Raw genomic sequence first — 25,704 nt, 5'->3', positions numbered from 1 at the left:
AAAGTCCTGTACACACACAATCACTCAAAATCATGCACTCACTTATCCAGAATGTTGGCAACATGGCTATGATTACCTAAGCAGTCACACACACACACACACACGGCAGAGTCCACAGAGGTCCTGGGTGCAGAGGAGCCCATGAACCTGCAGTCGGACCCGTGGGGAACAAAGTGCCTTCAAAAAAGAACAGACAGAACCTCACGAGCAGGTTGGGAGTGTCTCTGAGATTACTGACATTACTGACATTACTGCCGTACATGGTGCAGTGTGGTAACAGCAGTTCTGTTCACACTGGCCACATACACCAACGCCATTCACACACTCCCAGGGGACTGTTGAATTTATTCATGCATTCATTTGTTTGTTTTGAATACATTAATAATAAAACTAATATTAATTAATACTTTTGAATACTTTTGTTTCAGAGAATTTACGTTCTGTCAAGTATTCTGTAAGCCGGTGTGGGTGTGTAAACAGATTATAAACAGACGTTCTCTCCCATGTACTGAGCTCATTTGCAGTGATGAATCACACACAAACACACACACACAGTGTCCAATAAGAGGAGTAGTTTCACTGTCCTTCCTGTCTTAACTAGACATGTCAGAGTCACGCAGGCTTAATGGTGGAATTTTCTGTTTATCTGGAGTTTTTGATTTTCAGAGCATTCGGGATAGATGAGGTTTACACACACACATTTGTTTTTAAGTGCAAGCAAACAAGCGTGCAGTTCCGTCAGGGCCTCACAGCTGGAGCTGCACTCATGTCCAAACCCCACAACCCTGACAAATCACTGCCAGGGTGTGCATGCTGTGACTCAAAGGGAAGTGAGGAACCCACAGGCTGATGGGGGGAGCGTCGGGGAGCTTCTCGGAGCTTCAGTTTCATCCACGTCCAAATGTAACTGATGCTGGTATAGAATGATTCTAGAGTGCAATAAGTGTTGAGCTACAGCACTGTGGTCTGCAGGAGGACAGCATCACATCCTCAGATGTGTCTCAGGACATCCGCTGTGTGAGGTGTGTGGCGTATTTCATCTCAGAGCGCCGGTGTCTGATCTTTACCACAATGACCCCCTGATGATCTCTTGATGACAGCTTAGAATTAGTCTCATAGTGTCAGAAAGAAACAGTCTGAGAGACAGAGAGGCAGTCTGTATGTCTGTATTTAACCCTTGCAGCACAAGATTAAATACAGTCTCATGTCTCACTCACAACTGCATTACAGGTGTGTAGAGCACGTCTAACACACAGCCGCACTACAGGTGTGTAGAGCACGTCTAAGATACAGCCGCACTACAGGAGTGTAGAGCATGTGTAACATACAGTAGCACTACAGGTGTATAGAGCACGTCTAACACAACAGCACAACAGGTGTGTAGAGCACGTCTAACACAACAGCACTACAGGCGTGTAGAGCACGTCTAACACAACAGCACTACAGGCGTGTAGAGCACGTCTAACACAACAGCACTACAGGTGTGTAGAGCATGTGTGACACACAACAGCACTACAGGCGTGTAGAGCACGTCTAACACAACAGCACTACAGGTGTGTAGAGCATGTGTGACACACAACAGCACTACAGGCGTGTAGAGCACGTCTAACACACAGTAGCACTACAGGTGTGTAGAGCACGTCTCACCCAAAGTGCTTCAGGTGTTGTGGGATGTACAGAGATCCTCCCTGTCCTGTTCGAGCTCTCTCTAATGGAATAGGCATTAGCACCAAACTCATCAGGTTTTAGATTTCTAACGCCACCAAATGGGTCATAGCTCTATATGTGTTTACTGTATACTGCTGGATAACACTGAAGAACTTCAATTAATTATAGTATCAGTTATTATGTACAAACTGGATACAGAGTGGATTTATGACTAATAGGTTCAGTTCAATTAAATGATGCTTCTGTTCCATATATGATTCAGAGAGAGCTTAGAGCTTATGAACCGTATATATCAGTTGAGTGAATGTTTTTGGTATAATGACCCACTTTGCTCTGTAGGTAATAATAGATTTAAAATAGACTCACAGTTGTGTGAGGACATCAGCGTGGATAAAACTGTTTAGTGTTTTGTGCACATGAGCGCTGATGTCAGAAAGGCAGAAATCACATTCCTTCAGGTACTGGAGTGTAAACAGAGTGCTTACAGCCCTGGCAAATAGACAGGACTCAGGGAGGGCGTTATGAAGTTGTCAGGAAGTCACACTGCCCAATGGGCTCACACCAGGGACATGCATGAGAGATTGAAAAAATATAAAATGTACAACATGGAGAGATGGAGCTGATGAGTAATACCTCACTCATCAGCTCACTCATCACAGAGGGTCCAGGACAGAGATGAGCTCAAAGGTGTTCACAAATTCTGCCCAGCCGTTCAGAAGATAAAACAAATCCAATGTTTTCCATCTTTTCCATCAAAATCCACTGCACAGAGGGGACCAGTAAAGCACATAGAATTACATCAGAGAGAAAGAGGGAGAGAGAGAGAGAGAGAGAGAGAGAGAACACAGAAAGAAAGAGGAGGGGGGAGAAGAGGAGGGGGGAGGAAAAATTCTTGAAGTATGAGAAAATTTTACAGCTCCCCTCCCTCTCTCTCTCTCTCTCTCTCTCCTTCATTCCCTCTACCTCTTCTTTCTCTCTCCTTCCCTCTCTCTCTTTCTCCTCTACCCCTCCCTTTTTTAGCCAGTCAATCAGTGCTTTCCCAGGTCAAAGAGAGAGGGGAGGCAGGTCTGAGTGACAGACAGAATCTCAGACCCAGAGACTCACGCATCCCACACTGCTCAGGTAAGACTAGGACTCTCTCCTGCTGCTATAACCCTCACACTAACCCTCACCCTAACACTAACCCTCACACTAACCCTAACACTAACCCTCATCCTAACCCTAACCATGACCTGTTCATGTTCCCTGGAACACAGCTGCTCTGGTATCTATGGGAATGCTCCTCTCTGTGTAAGGTGACTGTGCAGTGTGGCTGTTCTGTTTGGTCATGGTGTTGTGTGGAGTGCCCTGTACCCCACGCCTGCCTCGCCGTTACACTCCTATTAGCCCAACATACAACACATGATGTAGCGTCTGACTGTCCATCTGTCTGTCTGAGAAGTGTGACCTCTGGAATCAATTAGCTGAACCTAATATGGTTTGTTCTGTTCTGTTCTGAATTTAGTGTTCAATAATATTTTCAATAATAATTTATTTTGGCATTTATCTAAAATATATCTGATGAGATTTAAAGAAATGTAAGTTATTTGGTTTAGTTAATGTGTGAACTCAGTATTTCAGGGTTTGTTTTTGAAGTGACAGATATTAAAACAGGCATGTGTTTATGGAGTGGTGATCACACTAATATTGCATTGTTCTCTAAATACATACCACATGTTAGGTTTTTATTAAACTATTAAAGAGTCTATTGGTTTTATAAACCTTGAAATTATTGTAGCGATGACAACTCACAGTAACCTCTAAACAAACTCTCCAGACATCAGTTTGCATGAGATATCAGGTAGGAATTATCAGGTAGATATCAGGTAGCAGGTGTCAGGTAGATATTGGGTAGATATCAGTTAGGAGATATGAGGTACATATGAGGTATAAATGAGATCTGGTAGATATAAGGTAGATATCACATACCAGTAGATATTGGGTAGATATCAGGTAGATATGGGGTAGATAACAGGTAGATATCAGGTAGCAGGTGTCAGGTAGATATTGGGTAGATATTGAGTAGATAACAGGTATATATCAAGTAACAGGCGTCAGGTAGATTTTGAGTAGATATGTGGTAGATATCAGGTAGATATCAGTTAGAAGATATGAAGTAGATATAAGGTACATGAGATCTGGTACATATCAGGTAGATATGGGGTAGATATTAGGTACATATTAGGTACATGTTCCGTCTGTGCGGACTGAGCTTGGTAAAAAGGCGTTTTCTTTTTCCGGTCCCTCCAACTGGAACTTGCTTCAAAAGGAATTGAAGCTGTCCAGTCTGGTCACACTTTTAAAGCTCTGCTGAAAGTTCTAGATAAGAGATTTATAGATACCTGCACATGTAATTATTAATCTGTATAAATATGTTATGTTTTATGAATATTAGTTATTTAGTTACTGTAATTTTTTTATATCTTGTACATTGTTTTATGATGTGTATGAACAATATGTATATTATTTAATTGTTATTTTTTAGCTTAATTGTTGTTTTATATTGTATTGGAAACAGGTCTCTCTTGTAAATGAGATGCCAAGTCTCAATGGGACTACCTGTATAAATAAAGGTCTAATAATAAAAAAATATGGGGTAGATATCAGGTAGATAAATAAATAAATAAATAAATGTGCCATATTTTGTTAATTGTGATTTTTTACACCGCAATCGAAATTTGTCCTCCGCTTTTAACCCATCTGTGCAGTTAGAACACACACACACACACTAGTGATTACTAGGGGGCTGTGGATCACACGTGCCCAGAGCGGTGGGCAGCCCTAGCCTGGCACCCGGGGAGCAGTTGGGGTTAGGTGCCTTGCTCAAGGGCACCTCAGTCATGGCCTCAGGTCTGGGAATCGAACCCACAACCCTCCGGTCACAAGGCCAGTTCCCTACCACCAGGCCATGACTGAAATGCGGTAGATATCAGGTAGATATCAGCTTGCTCACTCTGAGGTGCTTTCCCCCTCCCTGTCTCTCCCTGTCCTTCCATCTGTGGTGACGGATGACGGATGGAGCAGAGATGGGGGTTGTGGAGGAGGTGATGGGGCTGAATGTGTGGCCACACAGTTGAAGACATGCCTTCCTGCGTAGGTTTATTCTCTCGGTGTCGAGGTGTAGGTTCAGAAACACGGACTGATTGATTGTGAGTGTTGGAGAGGGAAAAACCTCAGACAGTGTGGCTTTGTCCAGAAACCTAAAAACGAAGAGATCTTTCGTGCCCTCTGATTAATGAAATAACATGTTTCATGTTTCAGGTTTGCTCTCTCTTTCTCACGTGTGACTGTTTGGGTTCTCTGGTTCTTATCCATCATCCTCAACCTCATGTGAAGAAAGATGACATTATCAACAAAACGCTTTCTCACCAACAACAAAATAAGCTGCTGTTATCTTTCCCCGCTGCAGAAGAGCAACAGGTTGCTAGGCTGTGCTGAATGCATCTGCTTTCTGCATTTATCAGATAACACTTTAGCAGGCAAAGGAAACTTGAGGATTGCCCACCTACAGTGTTCTGTTATTGGACAGGCTCTGATACTTGTTTACTTGACATTTTGTAGCTTGCAGACACGGGGACTGAGCACTGGTGTAATACAGATTGGTGTATGTTTGCTGTTTTTTGCTGTGTTGTTTCTGATGACAGCCGTTCCTGATGTGTGATATGGAATAGAGTCTTCAGAGCAGCTCTCATGATCTCATGTTGTGAGTGTGTGTGTGAGTGCGTGTGTGTGTTGTGGAACATAGCATGTACTGACAATAGTGCGGTCCATGAGCTGTGCTCTGTTGTATTGTGTTCTGCTGTGCTGTATTGTGCTGTGCTGTGCTGTGCTGTGTTGTGTTGCGTTGTGCTGTGTTGTGTTGTGTTGTGCTGTGTTGTGCTGTGTTGTGTTGTGTTGTGTTGTGCTGCACTGTGCTGTGTTGTGTTGCATTGCGTTGTGATGTGCTGTGTTGTGCTGTGTTGTGCTATATTGTGCTGTGCTGAGCTGTGCTGTGCTGTGTTGTGCTGTGCAGCGCTGTGTTGTGCTGTGCAGCGCTGTGTTGTGCTGTGCAGCGCTGTGTTGTGCTGCGCTGTGCTGTGCTGTGATGTGTTGTGATGTGTTGTGAGATAAGTTGGTCCCTCTGCTGAGCTGTGGGATAGGTTAAATCCTCTTGTCTATCAGAGGGATCGCCAACAAGAATAAAGGCTGAAAGGTCATAGAGGTCGAACAGTATACTAATATTGGCATAGAATGGTTAAGAATGCAAATCCAATCCTTAACAGACAAAATATACAAGAAGTCAATTCAGGACATGGGTCCTTCAGAAAGGCCACTCAGGATGTGAGACACAGAATAATCTATCATGCCTCTGATGTTGTAGGTAGTCGGAGCTGCATCAGAATCTGCTAGCTGTGACCCAAAGGTAGAAAATGCAACAGACCCTGATTCCAGATCTGCACTGCTACTCAGCAAACAGGCTCAGGGCTTTTTTTCCACTCATTCATTGGCATGAAAATGTTAAGTCATTTAATGCAAATCAATAAAAATACATTTATGTTAGGGTGGAGTAATTGAAGGTTATGAAAGCAATCCTTTAGACTTCAGACTGCTTTTGGCTCTGTAAAATGTAAACAGTTGTGTGAAAGAACCCTGGGGCCAAGACAGCAGGATCATTCACAGAGGCAGAGCTGGGGTAAGACTTACAGACAGATGCCCCCTACAGAGGGGGTAAGACTTACAGACAGATGCCCCCTACAGAGGGGGTAAGACTTACAGACAGATGCCCCCTACAGAGGGGGTAAGACTTACAGACAGATGCCCCCTACAGAGGGGGAAAGACTTACAGATGCCCCCTACAGAGGGGGTAAGACTTACAGACAGATGCCGCCTACAGAGGGGGTAAGACTTACAGACAGATGCCCCCTACAGAGGGGGAAAGACTTACAGATGCCCCCTACAGAGGGGGTAAGACTTACAGACAGATGCCGCCTACAGAAGGGGTAAGACTTACAGACAGATGCCGCCTACAGAGGGGGTAAGACTTACAGACAGATGCCCCCTACAGAGGGGGTAAGACTTACAGACAGATGCCGCCTACAGAGGGGGTAAGACTTACAGACAGATGCCCCCTACAGAGGGGGTAAGACTTACAGACAGATGCCCCCTACAGAGGGGGTAAGACTTACAGACAGATGCCGCCTACAGAGGGGGTAAGACTTACAGATGCCCCCTACAGAGGGGGTAAGACTTACAGACAGATGCCGCCTACAGAGGGGGTAAGACTTACAGACAGATGCCGCCTACAGAGGGGGTAAGACTTACAGACAGATGCCCCCTACAGAGGGGGTAAGACTTACAGACAGATGCCGCCTACAGAGGGGGAAAGACTTACAGATGCCCCCTACAGAGGGGGTAAGACTTACAGACAGATGCCGCCTACAGAGGGGGTAAGACTTACAGACAGATGCCGCCTACAGAGGGGGTAAGACTTACAGACAGATGCCCCCTACAGAGGGGGTAAGACTTACAGACAGATGCCCCCTACAGAGGGGGTAAGACTTACAGACAGATGCCACCTACAGAGGGGGTAAGACTTACAGACAGATGCCGCCTACAGAGGGGGTAAGACTTACAGATGCCCCCTACAGAGGGGGTAAGACTTACAGATGCCCCCTACAGAGGGGGTAAGACTTACAGATGCCGCCTACAGAGGGGGTAAGACTTACAGATGCCCCCTACAGAGGGGGTAAGACTTACAGATGCCGCCTACAGAGGGGGTAAGACTTACAGATGCCGCCTACAGAGGGGGTAAGACTTACAGATGCCGCCTACAGAGGGAGAAAGACTTACAGATGTCCCTTCCAGAGAACCCTCATGAGGTGGTGTATTGAAGGTCTTTATAAGATGGTGTAATTTTAAGAGGTGGTGTATTGTAGGCCTTCATGAGATGGTGTAATTTTAGGAGATGGTGTATTTTAGGCCTTCATGAGATGGTGTAATTTTAGGAGGTGGTGTATTGTAGGCCTTCATGAGATGGTGTAATTTTAGGAGGTGGTGTATTGTAAGCCTTCATTATATGATGTAATTTTAGGAGGTGGTGTATTGAAGGTCTTCATGAGATGGTGTGATTTTAGGAGATGGTGTATTGAAGGTCTTTATGAGATGCTGTAATTTTAGGAGGTGGTGTATTATAGGCCTTCATGAGATGGTGTAATTTTAGCAGGCGGTGTATTGAAGGTCTTCATGAGATGGTGTAATTTTAGGAGGTGGTGTATTGAAGGTCTTCATGAGATGGTGTAATTTTAGGAGGTGGTGTATTGAAGGTCTTCATGAGATGGTGTAATTTTAGGAGGTGGTGCATTGTAGGCCTTTATGAAAATACTCCTTCTGCACTCTGCACTAAAAGCTGAGAGCTAGGCCAGTTTTAACAGTTATTACTCAGAATTCACAACTAAGGAACATCTCTGTGTGTGTGTGTGTGTGTGTGTGTGTGTGTGTGTGTGTGTGTGTGTGTGTGTGTGTGTGTGTGTGTGTGTGTGTGTGTGTGTGTGTGTGTGCACATATTTGTGTGTGCACATATGCATGTGGGTGTGTGGGTGTGTGCTGTAACTGTTGCCATCTCATCTGGAGTGCTCATGTGTGTTACAGATCTACAGCGTGTTGGGTTCCTCTCCAGCCCTATTTATCTCCACCAGTTATAAACCATTTAACAGTAATACGTAAAAACAATAAAACAGCATTAAACTGTATTACTGTAGATGGTTAAACTGTTAAACTGCTTTTTTTTAAAAAGCTTTTTCTGTGTTCTTTTTGTTTTAGTTTTATGTCATGCTGTGGCTTTAGGAGTAACAAAACTTCACTGGATGTGCTGGACCTGCTCGCCACCAGGAAGACGATCAAACAGCATCACCATGACAACAGCAAATAAGAACTCTACAGAGAAAAAAAACGAGTAAAGAACAATAAGATCAAAGAGTTCTTAAACTGAACAAAGATATATCATCAGCGCCCCTAGTGGACACACGCAGGACCGTCATCACTCTGAGGCGACTGGTCACTGCCTTAACAAAATGTCCTTCCTCTTTCAGTTAATTCTTGTCCTCCTCCCAAGCCCCACCCTGCTGCTGCCCCAGAATGCAGCTCTTCAGCATGTTTCCAGGGACACCAAACCTCAGCCAATCAAAGTTGTGATATCGGAGCCGTGTGTGCTGGGTGAGTCGTCCGATGCAGGAGGAGGCCGGGAGGCGGAGCTGGACGGCGACTCCACTGTGGTCCTCACACACCGCATCCGTCTGGTTCCCGCTGCTGCCACGGCAACAGCCGGCTGTGGCGGCTGTGAGGTCGAGATGGCTGTGATTCGGGAGCGAATCGAGAGGCTTGAGAAGGAGGTGTCGGAGCTGCGGGGGAGGTGCGGAGGTGCGGACGGAAGCTGCTGCACCCCCCAGCAGAGCAAAGGTACCAGCCACACACTGAGCCTCTTCAAAACCCCCACCGTGGCCGGGTTCACGCAGTATGCACCCTCACTGAGCTAGTCACACTGTAGACTGCAACATGTGATGTCAGACCTGTGCTGGTAGCTGAGGCCATGCACTTTGAGGTGTTTTGCAGATTAACTTTGAGGTTGCTGTGCAGCAGAAAGACAACACAGGCTTTTATGTTACCCAGGCAACCCAGAAGCAGAGCCGTAACTATATCATGCCACTATGCACACAGATATGTTCCTTCCTAAAGGCAAACGTTTGGCAGGATTGTGTTCCAACTGTAGTGTGTGTTGTTTACGTGTCTTTCTCGCCCAGGAGGGGGCTGTACCACCGTGGGCCCACCCACAGGGGCGTGTCCAGACGACTGCAATGACCAGGGCGTCTGTGTAGAGGGCAGGTGTGACTGCTTCCCCGGGTTCAGTGGACCAGACTGTAGGACATCCAACTGCCCCGGAAACTGCCACGACAATGGGAAGTGTGTGAGCGGTCAATGTGTGTGCGACCCTGGCTTTATTGGACCGGACTGCTCAGAGGCCGCATGTCCCCGGAACTGCAGTCTCCATGGGCGGTGCATGGGCGGAGTGTGTGTATGTGAGCCAGGACTCTCAGGCCCAGACTGCTCCATTAAAGCATGTCCCAAAAGCTGCAGCAACCGCGGGAGGTGTGTGAGTGGGAGGTGTGTGTGTGACCCTGGTTTCATTGGTCCAGCCTGCACAGCAAGGACATGTCCTGGAAACTGTAACAGAAAGGGTCGGTGTGTGAATGGGAAATGTGTGTGTGAAACTGGAGTCACTGGACCAGATTGCTCTGAGAGGTCATGCCCAGGAAACTGCAAAAATAGGGGTCAGTGTGTGAATGGGAAATGTGTGTGTGAAACTGGATTCACTGGACCAGATTGCTCCGAGAGGTCATGCCCAGGAAACTGCAATGACAAGGGCCAATGTGTGAATGGGCAGTGTGTGTGTGATACTGGTTTCACTGGTCCAGACTGCTTTACTAAAACATGCCCTTCCAACTGCAACAGCAATGGAAAGTGTGTGAATGGCAAGTGTGTGTGTGCTGCCAGTTTTACTGGTGTGGACTGCTCTTCTAAGTCCTGCCCTGCAAACTGCCATGACCGAGGCCAGTGTGTGGATGGCCACTGTGTATGTGACGTGGACTTCACCGGGCCAGACTGCTCCACCAAGTCCTGCCCCAAGAACTGCAGCGGCCGCGGGTTCTGTGTGAAGGGGAGGTGTGTGTGTGGGCGAGGATCCACTGGCCCTGACTGTGGCCAGTGTGATTATGGCTTCACAGGACATGACTGCAGAACAGGTGAGTCGAGTTAAAACCCCTCATTGTCTTGTCTGGATCACTCTATCCAGGTCACCCTGCTGTACTAGCAGTACTCAGACTGTCTGGCCCAGGGGGACGTCATGGTGGCAAAGTCATTTGATTTATCTGATTTTGAAAAAATAATTTTACAGTCTTATTCATTAATAAGGGCCACATGGGATGGCAGTTATAATGGAAAACAGTTTCATGAACCTTGGATAAAGGCCGTCTCAATACTATGGAATTTATAAAGAGAAATATGTGCTGTGCTCACCAATTCTGAAATGACCAACATTAATTTGAGTTAGAAATGAACTACCTTTTTGTCTTTAATGCTTTGAAGAAAATGATTTTGTATCATCAAGCACTTAAATAATCAAAAATTTCTAAAAACACGATGTCTGTCCTTCCCTCTCTCTCTGTCTCGCTATCCCTCTCTATCTGTCTTGCTTTCTCTCTCTGTCTCTCTCTCCCGACCCTTGTCCAGTTCTAAGTGGTGTGGCTAATCTCAGTACCAGGGACGTCACAGAGTCTTCTGTCACCCTGTTCTGGACTCCACCTGATGTGCAGTATGACACATACCACATCACCTTCACCAGTGAGGTAATCCCCACTGACCACATCACCTTCACCAGTGAGGTAATCCCCACTGACCACATCACCTTCACCAGTAAGGTAATCCCCATTGACCACATCACCTTCACCAGTAAGGTAATCCCCACTGACCACATCACCTTCACCAGTGAGGTCATCCACACTGACCACATCAACTACACCAGTGAGGTAATTCCTTTCTCTTTATGCCCCTCTTTGAGGCACTTAAGTGCAGATGGAATCCCTGAAGGTATTGTACAGGGTCACGGCACCATTTGTATGACACGTACCTTTGTGTCTGAGCAAATCAAATTGAATCTAAAAAATCTTGGCTGCATGCAGATTTGCATGAGCGAACGTTCATATCCTCTCTGTTTTAGGGACACACTTGGGTATCGCTCACTCACATATCATCTCTGTTTAGGCTGTGCTGCTGTTACTGTTCATTTTGTTCTTGATTTGATGAGTGCCAGAGTTGCTAGCTCACTAGCTCGCTAGCTTTTCTTTAGTTTTGCCAGATACTCTCACGTTGGACTCTGAAGGGTATCTTGTATCTTTATTTGAGAGTGGGAGCAATCCATCAGCAGAAAAACAGCTCCGATTTAGTACATTATGGGTGAGAGTGCCAGCACTTTCTCTGCAAGTGAAGCGTGAAATCACAGCACACTGCCAGTGATGAGCTGGAGCTGGTCTGGACAAACACAGTCTCACCTCAGACGCTCCCTTTACAGACTCAAGATGGTATAGTCTACATCCATGAGGTCTGTCTGCTAGGGATCTGCTCAGGACATCACTTCCAGATAAGCAGGAGCATAGATTTAGACTTTATTAGTAAGGCACAGTGTAGACTCACACTCTCCAGTAATAGAGTTCTTAATTTTCCTACTCAGAATGCAACACAAGGTACACACTACATCTCTGGAGTTCTGATTCTAATATACCATGTAATCTACATTAGATGGATTCCACGCCAGGGTGGACGTACATTTCATTGCAGCGATTAAAATTTGCACCTGCCGTTTTTCTCTTCACCATCTCCAAAAGGAGGAGGAACACATCCAAACATTACAACTTCCTGTTTGGCTTAAACCACTGCAAGACTACTGAACACTCCACCAAGCCCACACATGTTTTTTATCTAAATATGATTTTGTGGCACAAGAAAAAGGAAATGATTAGGCTTGTGAGGCCTGACTGGAACGACCGCAGAGGATTGTGGGATGGAACCTCCCTAACCCTAATGCCTACAGCTCGGCTACCTTCCACTTGTCCTCACCATTAATCTGTCTCGGCCTCAATGGGCTTTAAGATAGCGAGAAACCAGCTGAGTGCGCACGAGTCCTTAGTGGCCGTGAAGCTCCGGGCGTGCGCCCTGAAGCCTGTAAATCTGCCCTCATACAGATTGTTTGCTACAAGTACATTTGCAGCAGACTTGTCTCAGCCTGATTAATGATAGCTGGCGGATGCAAGCTGACACCCTTGGTAAATAAAAGCTTTTGAAGCTGACCAGAGGAAAACTTACATAAAATGACACATTTGACCATAAAGTGAAACCCAGCCTCACAATTTAGGGAAAGAAATCAAATTATTGTTTTTGCAGAACCAACGCCATGTCATGAAAATGTAGTGTGAACTGGAAATTATAACTCCATTTATTTTTTCTCTTTATTCTGGAATAACTTACCACAGTGATGGATAATCAAACACTTGTTGCCATATAAAATTATTTCACAGACCCTCACATTGCACAAGCTGCCAATACGTGTCTAATTATGACAGTGCTGTACCATTTAAAAGGTTATCATGAGCAGTCTTTCTGAAGGAGAGCTTTACTCTGCGTTTTGAAACAGTGACATCATGTGGCTTGGAGGTCCTAATGGATCCTTCTGATTAAGATCACAGGCACAAGCCAAGCCTGGTAGACCCCATATTCCTCTGCTCCCAATGTCACAACCTACTTTGTTTAACCACACACACACACACACACACACACACACCCCTTATGACAATTAGAGGTGTATTCAACTAAGGATTTTCATAGTCGAATCTGATTCGTCAGATTTTCCCTTTAGTCAACTAATAGTCGTTACTAATCAGGTTTTATTATTATTTTAATCTAGCGCACCTTAAACGGGATCCCATTTTCATTCAGGACTTTTTTCCACTTCAAAGTAAAAATCTAAACCTCAGATAAATGAATAAACATGGTAGGTTGGCTTTATTCAGCTTTTATTTATTTACTTATTTATTTTTTAATGAAACGTTAGAGAACATTAACAACAAAAAAAGTCACCGTCAGTGCGCAGTGCGCATATCGAACTGTCAGACAGGCACTGTGCAAAATGTCAAAAATATTTTTGATAAAATATGCCTGCCTGAAAATATAAAAAAATTGCCACACAACAGCAAAAAAATTATAAGTAAAGGTTCAAGTAACAGAGTTTAAAAAGCAAACAACAACAAAAAAATATTTATAGGCCTACTTGCCGAGACGCACCGCGACGAGACGACACGACCGAAACGACAAAAGGCTGAACTGTTTTTTTTCGCCTTACGCGTTTTAAATGGTATGCCATGTTGGTTGTTGTCATGCGAAATGAAAGACGTTGATACCATAACTTGCACTTTACTTTTGATTCATCTTTATCTTTTTCAAAATACTCCCTCACTTTTGAAGGTTTTTTTTTGTAGCGTGTTCAGCTCCACTCATTTGGATTGTGCAACTGCAGGGTGTGATTTATTAATGTGTAGTAAGGAAGATGCCTATTGTTAATGCGCACACATCATTTTTAAATATTTATTAACAGAAATTAGGATGATTTTATTTGACAAAAGGCTATATATAATGAAAACGAAGACATTTCATGTAACAACTAATGCTTAGCAGCATCCTTGGGCACCCCCATGCAGTTAGAATGGTACATTCGACTATGAACGTCTAGGGGGTATAGTCGCGACTATTGCAGGTCACCCCTAATGACAATTACATTTAGTATTGAACATGTGTTAGAACCATCATTCCGTAATGCACACTCTTTTACGAGTGATACGGACTCTTGTCTGATCTGTATGAGATTATATGCATCAGACTGATCAGCCTGATCTGATCCGTATGAGATTACATGCATCAGATGGTCAAGGTATGTGGCACATATATGTCATTAGTCACTCACTATTCAGACTGGTTCAGCTGATCTAAACTACTACTTTACTCCTGTAGAGTAATAGTTACTTTACTCCTGTAGAGTAATAGTCCCTCAGTAAACATGTGTTCTCAATAGGCGGTCCAGCAGGCTGATGTAAGTCAGAGACTCTGAAATCGGAGCAGAGCTGATCACAGGCATGTCGAGCCAGGCCTGGTTCTAATGCTCTAACCACTGTGACCCCACATGCTGGAGCTGTTATCTCTGCAGTGTTACGTCGTTCTTGGTCTGCTAAACTATTCTTTACCTCTCAACCCTGCTTGTTTCTAGATTATGCCCAATCCAGGGTGGAACACTGGTGGTCTATGCACTGCAAGCTAATCTGCATTGGAAAGTTAAACAGACACAAAGGATTACCAACAAAATAACAAATACAGTGTTAGTTCCCTAAATCCCCCAGTGTTTCTGTGTGGTCAGATGGTCAGTGGGGTTTCCTGGAAATCAGACCTCTGGAAATGTGTCCCCACTCAACCTGTCATACAACAGAACTTCAGACTGTTTTCTGTCATTACATGATTAGTTTGTCTCTTCTTTTCCTTTTTTACGACATTCAGTACAAGGATGTCAAAGGTCGCCTTGGGTATTTTGAAAGACACTATATAAATTGAACATTTAATTCATTCAAAGGTCGACTTGCTAAATAAAAAGCAATGCCACAGGTTTTCATAAATAATTTAATTTGATGTCTAAACACTCTCCCAGATAGGCATTTGCCTGAGAATCAAAATGAATATGCAGATATATTCATTAATTAAGAGGACGATAGCAGGAAGGACACAACAGATAGACCTGCTCCCATGTTTGACTCTGGTTCATAGAAGCTCTGCTCTGGTTCATAGATGGTCTACTCTGGTTCATAGATGGTCTATACTCTGGTTCATAGATGGTCTATACTCTGGTTCTGGTATGCAAGCATAATGCAGACAGAGATGTTTCTTTTCATTCTGTTCACAAACTGAAGGCTTGTGCTTTTGTGGCAGATTATTCAAGATTTCCACACTTTGACATTTTGAAGGAAAGTATTTTTTCCGCATCTTTGACATTTAACCTTTTGTCATCTTGCAGTATCTGAGTGCACAAAAATCTCATTCTGTACAGATGTAGTTACACTGATCAAAGGGGACCTCAGTCCAGTGAATACTGCAGAGGAGGGAAATATCTTAGTGCAGAGAAAGAGAGAGAAGATAGAGAAAAAAAAGAAATAAAAAGATAGAGAAGAGAGGGAGAGAGAGAGGAAAAGAGAAGTTACTGCACCTTGGGGATGTTGGGGGATGACATTATTCTTCAGGACATTATCCAGAAGTTCACAAACATAAAGAGAGTATAAAATAGCAGCTAAAACATCCAGCAACAGGAAGAAGGAACGAGTTAAGCCCAAAAGACAATTTTTATTCTCTCCATCCACAACTATGACAGGGGTGGGTGTGAAAAAGATGGAGACAGTGAGAAAATAAAGGAAAGAAGGCAGTACACAAGAGATAATGAAAGAGGGAGAAAGAGAGAGAGAGAGAGAGAGAGAGAGAGAGAAATGACAGAAAACAAGCCACAGCAGATGGATGTGGAATGTGACAGTAAAAAAGTTTAAATAAAATGACAAGATGGGAGAGAGAGGGAGGGGAGAGAGAGAGAGAGAGAGAGAGAGAGAGAGAGAGACCAGACAGACATGAGGCAGAGGGACAGAGGGAGAAAGGGAGAAGCAAGTGTAATAGGACTGAGAGGAGGAGATACAGATGTGAGATGCTTGTTGCTAGGGGAAGTATAAACATCCTCAAAAACATCACAGTGGCCAGAAGAATGACATCATAGTTCAGCAGTTATAACACACAGAAGGACTGGGGCACATAGAGACAGAGTGATCAACGAAAAGAGAGAGAGAAAGAGAAAGAAGGAAATTGAGCAAAATAAAAGGGAGACAAAAAAACAATTATCTTCCTCTTTTCCTCAGTGCCAGAGTGGTGGGCAGTGCAGGGGTCTGGTCTGCTTCAGTGGTCAGGTCTGCTCTAGGGGTCAGGCCTGATCCAGTGGTCAGGTCTGCTCCAGGGGTGAGGTCTGCTTCGGTGGTCAGGTCTTCTTCAGTGGTCAAGTCTGCTCTAGGGGTCCGGTCTGCTTCACTGGTCAGGTCTGCTCCAGGGATCAGGTCTGTTCCAGTGGTCAGGTCTGCTCCAGGGGACCGGTCTGCTTCAGTGATCAGGTCTGCTCCAGAGGTCAGGTCTGCTTCACTGGTCAGGTCTGCTCCAGGGGTGAGGTCTGCTACAGGAGTCTGGTCTGCTTCAGTGGTCAGGTCTGCTCCAGAGGTCAGGTCTGCTTCACTGGTCAGGTCTGCTCCAGGGGTGAGGTCTGCTCCAGTGGCCAGGTCTGCTCCAGTGGTCAAGTCTGCTCCAGGTCTTCCAAGTCTGCTCCTCCATGTCGCCTTGGGAAGTTCAAAAAAATGTATGACTGTTAAAGAATATACTGTGGGCTTCCTAATTCCTGAGTTTAAAGTGAGAAATCACCCCCTTCTGTTCTTCTGCATTACTCTGACAGTCACTGAAGAGCAGGAGATGTAGGAAAACTATGGAACAAACTGCAGGGCAAAATGTACTATCAGAGCCTCCAAGGTTATATTTGTTTTCCATTCGAATTCAGCCTCTATGGACATTAACTTATTATACTAAGAGCAATGGCATATGTGACTGTGCATCACACAGCTAGACGGAGAGAAATGTCTCTCATCCAAAAAACTGCATCCAGAAGCAGGTTTGGTCTTTCCAACTGCACAGTCCCAAAAGTTCCCATGGCTCTGCTCGTCACACCAGAGCTACTGAGTGTCATTTGGTGTTGGCCAGTAAGATGAACAAACATCTCAGAAAAGAAAGTCAGAATACGACAGGTCTGACTCCAGACACCCCCCTGCTAGCAAGACAGTGTTACTGCGTTATTTGCCTTTTCCAATCAACTTCCAATCAAATTTTTTCACAGTCCAAAGAACTGCCAAACACATTTCCCTTTTTAAAAGGGATTTTCTATATAATCTATGTTACAGGATAAACAGAGAGGAGCATCATATAACAGGATGATGTAAACATCTTTTGCATTGCCACACACTGAGAGCTGCTCTGTGCCTTACAGAAGGAAAGTGATCAGAAGGTCGTGTCCAGCGTGAGCGGCAGGCTGACCTCCTACATGCAGGTGGGACTGGCTGCGGGACAGCAGTACACGGTCACCATGATCGGAGAGAAAGAAGGAAAGGAGGGAGCCGTCAGCCGCACAGAGTTCCAAACCTGTAAGGTTCACAGACTCTTATTTTGAAATTTGATTACAGGAAACAGTTTATACTCTAAGTGAACCTTAAAGAACTTCAAAACCTGTTATGAGACATCTCAGTTTTACATTAGCTACATTAAATCTATGTGACATTACCATAATAATAACTTTAATTTCAGACCCTTCCTCTCTCTTCAGGTTTTTAGCAAGTCTTCTACATTAATGGTCTATGTTTTTTTTCTCAGTAATCTCTGGCCCCAAAAACCTTCAAGTCGTGAAGATGAGCACAACATCCATCATCGTCCAATGGGAGCAAGCACAAGGGGATATTGACAGATACCTCCTCAACGTGTCCCCCAATCAGACAGATGGATCCGGACCTCAGGAAACGAGGTTGCCACCAGAGAGAGACTCAGCAGAGATTGACTCTCTGGAACCTGGGCGGTTATATGATATCACTCTAGTGGCAGAACGAGACGACACACGGAGCCTACCTGTGACTGTGCAGGCCACTCCTGGTACGTTGCGGTATAACATTTTACATGCAAATTCCTAATTTTGAGTATCCTGTGGGATTTCCCATGGCAATCACAACTTTCTTCTTTTAACAGCCTGCTTGAAACTGTGGGGTTTTGCTGTTGGATTTGAACATTTCTTAACATTTTTTTATTTTAATCCCACATATTACAAAAGAATCAATATTATCTGTCACCTTCAGTTTGTTTACATGCAGGAGTGTTTGTATTTTCACTGGTACAAATGTCACAGAAAATTTTTATTAGTGTTGCCCTGTACTGAAGTTATTTTATGTGTGATTCATGTGCAAAATAATTACATTTAAAAATAATAATATTGAACTTAAATATTTCTTGGATTCCAAGGGAATACTCATCTGATTTGATCAAGTCCGGCAGCTGATGTAGAATAAAATGGGGCCCTAGTCCTGGTCTCATGAAGCCATTCCTCAATTAGGTAATTGACCTCTTCCAAAAAGCAGGAATGTCCAATATATGAATATGGACGAGAACTCTGTGCTGCACAGTGGTGATCTTTGGCTAAAGGCCAGCTAACTAAGATATCTAACTTCTTGGTATGTCTTCATGGAAAGGCAAAGCCTCCTGAAATGAGTTCTGGAGAACTGTCACACTTTCTTGAACGAAAGTCCACAAAGAAATGACATCTGAATCCAAAGAGACAGTCGAATGGCTCTTTACAAATGAAGTACCGGTAAACACATCAGGATCAGGGCTGGTCACCCACACAGCAGAGTGAAAATATTTCTCCATTTAATTTTAGCAAAGTTGACTCACTTTATTTCCATTTCAGTGGATGGACAGTCTTTAACCAGAAGCATCTGATTTCATTTCCCTCTTCTATTTTTCACATTATAACCATATCTAATCTTTGTTTCCAGCTCTTTCCAGAAAAATAGAAGAAGCAGGTCTCTGTGGTTGGTGATGTCACAGGGGTTATTTAAATGCAGGCCTTGAAGATATTGGATGTGCTAAAAATTTTTATGAAATTTTTAATGCATAACTTGTTTAATTGTGGACAAATCTCATTAATGCTTTAACTTTACTGTTCATAATTTGTTTTATTGCATTAACTTTACAGTGCAGTCTACATTGCTTATGTAATTCTGGCAGTCTTATCTACGAAAGAGCAACAAACTGCTGAGTTTGATACCAATTTGCAAACTTTATTCATGCATTTAGGAATATCCACAAAGATGAACCCTAGGGTGACTGAAAAAACTGTGACCACGCAGGTAGCACTGGGAACAGACCACAGTGATGGAAATGTGCATGAAACAAAACCCAACAGGACTATTCTCCTATTAAAAAATCACGGAGAAGAAGAAATAGGACAGAGGAAGTCATTCAAAGTTCTAGAAACGTCTGAGGGCTTCAGAAAGCCCAGAATAGACATGCCAAGGCAAGGCAAACTAACAAATGATGGGAAGGACAAAGTCTTTTTCAGACCTGGCACTCGACCAGACACAATAAGAAGACCGAATATTACATTGCGGTTCAATGGCAGAAGGCCAGGCAGTGGGGGAGCAAAACCTGGTCATGTTCCTGCAAAAACATTAACCGGAAGGTTCTCTGCTGAGTGGCCGAGAACAAAGACACCAAGTGTTCACACTGGACTGCAGCATCCTACGACCAGGGACAAGGTTGCAGCATTGACCTTGAAAGAGATCGGTCAGCGGTCAGCTTCTGAAGAGACGACGGAAGGTTCTCGTCGTAGGATTCAACCACATCATTCTAAAATGGAACCAGAGGGACAGGAAGTAACGAACAACACTCAGGGCTCTCGGTCAATCAGCATTTCTGAGGAAAGAACAAATTCAGCAGGTCATCCTGAGCCCTACATAAACGTCTCTGAGCTTACCGAGGAAACTTTGGCACCCACAATTACAACTGAGAAAAACATCACAGCCTACATCAATGGGACAAAATGTGTCAGAAAAGTCTTGGTAGGGCACAAGAAAATAATCTTAAATGAGACAGTGAATGGGAAACCATTGACCAAAAATGTGACAGTAATTGTCAGTCATATCAATGGAAATGAGATCCTAGAAAAGATTCTCACAGGTAGGCCAGAGGGTGTTAATGATGTCACACCATTAAATGAAGAAGGAGCTCAGCTCCATAGTGACAAAAGCAAACAAAAGCCAAGTGTAGATCAGATGTTGGAGAAGCAAGAAGAAGCAATACATGAAGGAAATGAAGAGTCTGGTAAAATGGGAATTGCAATTTTGCCAACAAGCCTTTCAACACAGACATTTTCCCAGCAGCCCGTGAAAGTCACCATACAGGAAGAGGAGTCCTGGACAAGGCTCCCACGTCAGCCGACATACCTCATGACATCACCTTCTCCTCCCCTGCCAACCCATCATTCCAAACCTTCTCTGGTACTATCAACACACAACCAACATTCAAATAATGATCAGGTATTAAAGGACAGACACCCCACAAGAATCTCTTTCCAGTCACCGCCTTCTTTCAGACAAAGATTTCCTGCTAGGTCAAAGTCACCTGGTTCATCAGCCCCCATGATAAAAGGCAGACACCCTTCTAGACATATTCCCTCTGTAATGTCTCAAATACCCACAGATATACATCCAAATGAAAACATCCCCTTTGTCGCTTTGCCAAGCCTATTTGTAGTAGAAAAAGAAACATTAGGGCGTGAAACAGTGATCTCTGGAGAATCTGAGCCTGATGACCAAAGCTCACTCACTACATCAGACCAAAACTTCAGTACACCTCCGCCATCTACCAATTTACTAGTGACAGTTAGCAGCACATACAGTGAAAAGATGAAGAAAGGAAATGAAAAAGAAATGCTTGAAACTGAACAAACAGAGACAAAAGAAATGAAAGTACCACTGTTCCGTCGTATGCCCTTTAAGGGTACATTGCCCCATCATCCTAAAACTCGTCTATTTCAGAATCAGACCCAGCCTTTCCAGAAGGTTCCTCGGCAGCCTCACAGGAGCTGGCTGCTCAGGCTGGCCCCTCCTACAACCTCAATCACACACAACATCACTGTTGGTAAAATAATTCTCCAACACCAAGAAGAACCTGAAAATAACAGTGCTGGTCCAAGTGGGTCAGGTCCTACAATTACAAAGAGAAAGAGAAATGACACAGTCAACAGATTCCCACCTAGATCTCATACTCAAATACAGCGAAACGCCAGCACAGTTCACAGAGGACCAAAGGAGTCTAGATATGACACTAATGGCTCAGACTCTCTAACTGGTCTCACAAGTGAAAAAGATGCGAGTGAAGTGTCTACAGTTGGATCATCATCAGACAAAGTTAAGGAACCAAAAGTTGTTCTGTTATCAGAGAAGACCAACACTAATGGTACATTTCAAACTGTTGGTGGAGGACCTAAAGCTGACACTGGTCGCATTTTGCCCAGGATCACACACAGCAGCTCTGCTACCATCACCCATCCACAAGGGAAACCTGGAAGTATTAGCGGCCGTCAAAATGACCCAAGTGGTACAATCATCAGAACCCCACCAAAACTTCACACACCTAATGTCACCATCATTCACAAACGCCCAAAGGAGAGTGAGGATGGGCCGGGGGGCACGTCAGACTCCCAGACTGGTCTGGCGGCACAACAAGATACACAAAAAAAATCAAAAATAGATCTCCCAGCAGCCAAAGTCGAAGATTCTGAAGACATTATATCAGCAGAGAGGACTAATACTAACAGTGCTGCTGGAGGGTTAAACATTAAAGGCATTCTGCCCAGGACCACAAACAGGCTCAGCAGCAGTGATGTCATTACGCATCACCACGCAGAACCTAAAAACATCACCAGGAAAAACAGCACCAACATCAGACTCCCGTCAAGACTCTGGACACGAATAAATCCAAACAGATCCACCATTTACACTGAGCCAAAAGGACGAAAAGACTCAAAAGCTGAGAAAGACTCTACAGCAGATCCAAGCAAAGACACAATTATAGAGTCTAAACCCGGACTCTCAATAGACAAAGACACAAGCAAAGATCCTAACATGCCTCTTTTAACAGAAAAAGTTACAAGCAAAGTTTCTAAAGTTGCCCCCTCAACAGACAAGGCTGGAGGCAAGAAGAATCAAGAAGAATCTGTTTTTTCGGGAGGTTCAGAAAATGGTATTGATCATATTGCAGTTCAGAATGTGACATCACAAGGGTTCACTGTAATATGGGGTGCACCAATAGGGATGTTCAAAAATTTTATTATTACCATAACAGAGGGTGGTGGACAAAGGGCGGAGCTGAGAAACAAGAAGGTAGACGGCATCACACAGGATGGGAATATAAACGTGGGTGATGAACAGGACCAGGGGGGTCTGGTGCAGGAAGCGAAGGTTCCTCTAGATAAAGAACCGGCTGATCTTCTCCGGATTCCACCTGGTTCACACATCACAAGAAAAGACAGCAGCGATGGTGGAGTTACAAAGAATGTAACTAAGGTGCTTCCTGGTTCAGCTCGCTCGTTCCCGGTCACAGGTCTCAGCCCACAGACAGCCTACTCCATGTCCCTTTATGGGCAGGGGTCTGGATTACATTCCAGTGTTCACCACTTCACCATCAGCACAGGTACTCAGAACCCGGACGCAACACTCATAAGGCATTACATATATATAAAGGAATTGAAATTGAAATAGCCAAGGTGTGTGTGTGTGTGTGTGTTTAATCAGAGCTTATATAAGGTCTTCTCTAAAGCTTTGATTCACAGAATAGAATTTGTATAAAATATATACGTGTAACATATTTGTTTGATGCTAACCCAGTGTTCATAAGGAACACTTAAAAAATAAAAAAACAGGCATACTTCAGTAATGGGGCCCATCATTAGACTTTGAAAAACAAACTCATTAGAAAGGCAAGTTTATTTCTATGGTGCTTTTCAAATAGAGGAAATTCTAATTGCTTAACACATACATAGAAGAAATCAAGTACTAAAAGGGGTTTGCTTTATTGCACAAAGTGAGCAGTGTTTCAAATTTAGCTGTAAATGGCATCGTTCATAGCTGCATTTGAAACACTGCCCACTTTGTGCTTAATTTAAATGTTGTACGGTTGACATTTTCCTCCAGAGGAGACGTAACAGTGGAGTCTAGTAGATGGGCTGCACCTGCTCAGTATCACCATTATGACATCAGCCTGTTTTTCTCTTTTTTGTTTTGTACACCAGTGTGTCCAATCACATTCATGTTTCATGAATATCAGCCAATAATTATGCTTTATGTTTGCTTACATTATGTTATGTCTCTTACTAAGACTGTTATGTCTCAGTACTATTGTGTACTGGTGTATAACTAACAAATAAATGTTGTCCTTTTCTTCTGATGTTTTTTATTGATCATAGGCACTGATGGCTGACATTTGGAGTGTAATTTGTAGGGCAAAAGATTGATTTCTTATGCCCTCTGGAACACTTTAGATAGTCATAGTGTTCATCACTGTAAGCCATCTTCACCTTGTCAGACGTAAGAGCTACGCTTCCATGAGGTTAGGAATATCTGCAGTCTGGACAAAGCTATATGCATGACGTGACCCTGAGGGGAATGGTATTCAGAACCAGTAGCGAACCGTGACCTTTAAACCTGGGCCCGCTACCCCCCCCCCCCCCCCCCCCGAAAAAAATTGTTTCCTTTCTTACTAAACTGCAATAAAGAATAAAGAAAAACAGACGACAGTACAGCTTTAAAAACGCAATAAACAATAATATCTGTACTAGATAACGTCTTAAGCAAAATAAGTTTCCAAACAAAAAAAGGTTCACAGATCCGTGGTTCTCGGAAGCGGAATATGTAAACAGCGCGCACGAGGACGTCAAAGGGATGAATCGAAACTAGCTAGCGGTGGTGCTAACGACAGCTAGCGTCGCCACAGCGGGCGGAAATTATCATACAGTTAAGCCCGCCCACTAAGAGAGAAGATATGATTGGTCAATTTTGCTGTCATTTGAAACTGGTATTGCGCTGAATTATAACTGCCAGGCCCTCTGTAAACGAACAGCAGGCGTCCTGATAGGGGGAGACACAGGCTCACAGGCTTCCACTTAACCCCTCACCTTCCAACACAGATTGAATAGACACGATTGAATAATTTATTTGCTTATATTCTTGTAATTGTTTAGATGTCGATTGTCAAACTGTAAGTAGATAAAATAAAATTGGATAATTATTTAAGAATATTTTAGGCCCTCTGAGAGGGCGTAGAGGGCCCTGACGGTTCCCCACTGTTCAGAACTAGGGCTTAGTGTTCAGAGCTAGGGCATGACTTATATACAGACAGACTTTGGCAGGTATTTTAACCAGAGGATTTCAGTGTGTCAGTGTCAGTACATGTACATCTACAGTACATCTACATGTGTCAGTAGAGAGTACTGTGTAGTGTGAGTGCTCTTTCAGTAGAGTGCTATATAGTGTGAGAGTGATATTTCAGTAGAGTGCTGTGTAGTGTGAGAGTGATATTTCAGTAGAGTGCTGTTTAGTGTGAGAGTGATATTTCAGTAGAATGCTGTGTAGTGTGAGTGATAATTTCAGTAGAGAGTGCTGTATAGTGTGAGAGTGATGACTTTTTTAGCCTTAGTCCACCAGCACACGTTGCCGGGAGCAACCTGCTAACTTTTACCAGATGATTTTAACTCGTGTTTACATCACTAGCTCCTCGGAAACTTCACCTCCACTGTCTGACCTTCTTCTTCCCAGGGTGTAAAGGTCAACATGATCACAAGTCTTGTGTTTTCTCTCTCTCTGACTTGTCCAGGATCAGTGTCCACTATTAACACAATGTTTCTGTGGGTCTCAAAACTGTATATGCTCTGCTGTATATACTGTATATATGTTTGGGTTGCACATATATACACCAGAATGTAAGCAGTGTGCACACTAATAGTCACTAGTAACCCAATGTCAGGCATTTAAGAGATTTTAAGAGTTTAGATTAAATTTAGATGAATTTAGATGGAAAAAAAAAGTATCACATTTATCTTTGTCCCACAAATCTGTTTTTCTCTTTCTTTCTTTACTTTTTTTCTTTCTGCCTTTAGTAAACTTACTTTGTAATTATCACTCTGTATTTTTTAAAGGATTTAACACATACCCTAGATCTGACACATAACACACATCCTAGATCTGACACATAACACACATCCTAGATCTGTCACATAACACACATTCTAGATCTGACACATAACACACATCCTAGATCTGACACATAACACACATCCTAGATCTGACACATAACACACATCCTAGATCTGTCACATAACACACATTCTAGATCTGACACATAACACACATCCTAGATCTGACACATAACACACATCCTAGATCTGACACATAACACACATCCTAGATCTGACACATAACACACATCCTAGATCTGTCACATAACACACATTCTAGATCTGACACATAACACACATTCTAGATCTGACACATAACACACATCCTAGATCTGACACATAACACACATCCTAGATCTGACACATAACACACATCCTAGATCTGACACATAACACACATCCTAGATCTGACACATAACACACATTCTAGATCTGACACATAACACACATCCTAGATCTGACACATAACACACATTCTAGATCTGACACATAACACACATCCTAGATCTGACACATAACACACATCCTAG

General features: G+C 43.6%; 1 protein-coding gene across 7 annotated transcripts in view; it reads left to right on the top strand.

Annotated features, from left to right (window-relative positions):
• Positions 1–2,590: 2,590 nt before the first annotated feature.
• The window catches only part of LOC143514726 (tenascin-like), a 31,429-nt gene continuing 8,315 nt past the window's right edge, over positions 2,591–25,704 (top strand). The window contains exons 1-8 of one of the 7 annotated variants that reach the window (XM_077006270.1): positions 2,592–2,790; positions 8,506–8,638; positions 8,775–9,141; positions 9,483–10,481; positions 10,969–11,084; positions 17,387–17,540; positions 17,767–18,039; positions 19,237–22,635. In XM_077006270.1, the coding sequence (XP_076862385.1) occupies positions 9,033–9,141; positions 9,483–10,481; positions 10,969–11,084; positions 17,387–17,540; positions 17,767–18,039; positions 19,237–22,635 (5,050 nt within the window). In that variant the 5' untranslated portion in view covers positions 2,592–2,790; positions 8,506–8,638; positions 8,775–9,032. Of the gene's footprint in view, positions 2,791–5,259; positions 5,411–8,505; positions 9,142–9,482; positions 10,482–10,968; positions 11,085–17,386; positions 17,541–17,766; positions 18,040–19,236; positions 22,636–25,704 lie in introns of those variants that run through there. The other 6 variants (XM_077006269.1, XM_077006265.1, XM_077006271.1 and 3 more) reach the window with 6 other exon arrangements.

Source organism: Brachyhypopomus gauderio, chromosome 5 (assembly GCF_052324685.1).
Source record: "Brachyhypopomus gauderio isolate BG-103 chromosome 5, BGAUD_0.2, whole genome shotgun sequence".
NCBI classification, from domain to species: domain Eukaryota; kingdom Metazoa; phylum Chordata; class Actinopteri; order Gymnotiformes; family Hypopomidae; genus Brachyhypopomus; species Brachyhypopomus gauderio.
The sequence above is the reverse complement of the archived record's forward strand: the minus strand, read 5'-3'. Positions and strand labels throughout refer to the sequence as shown.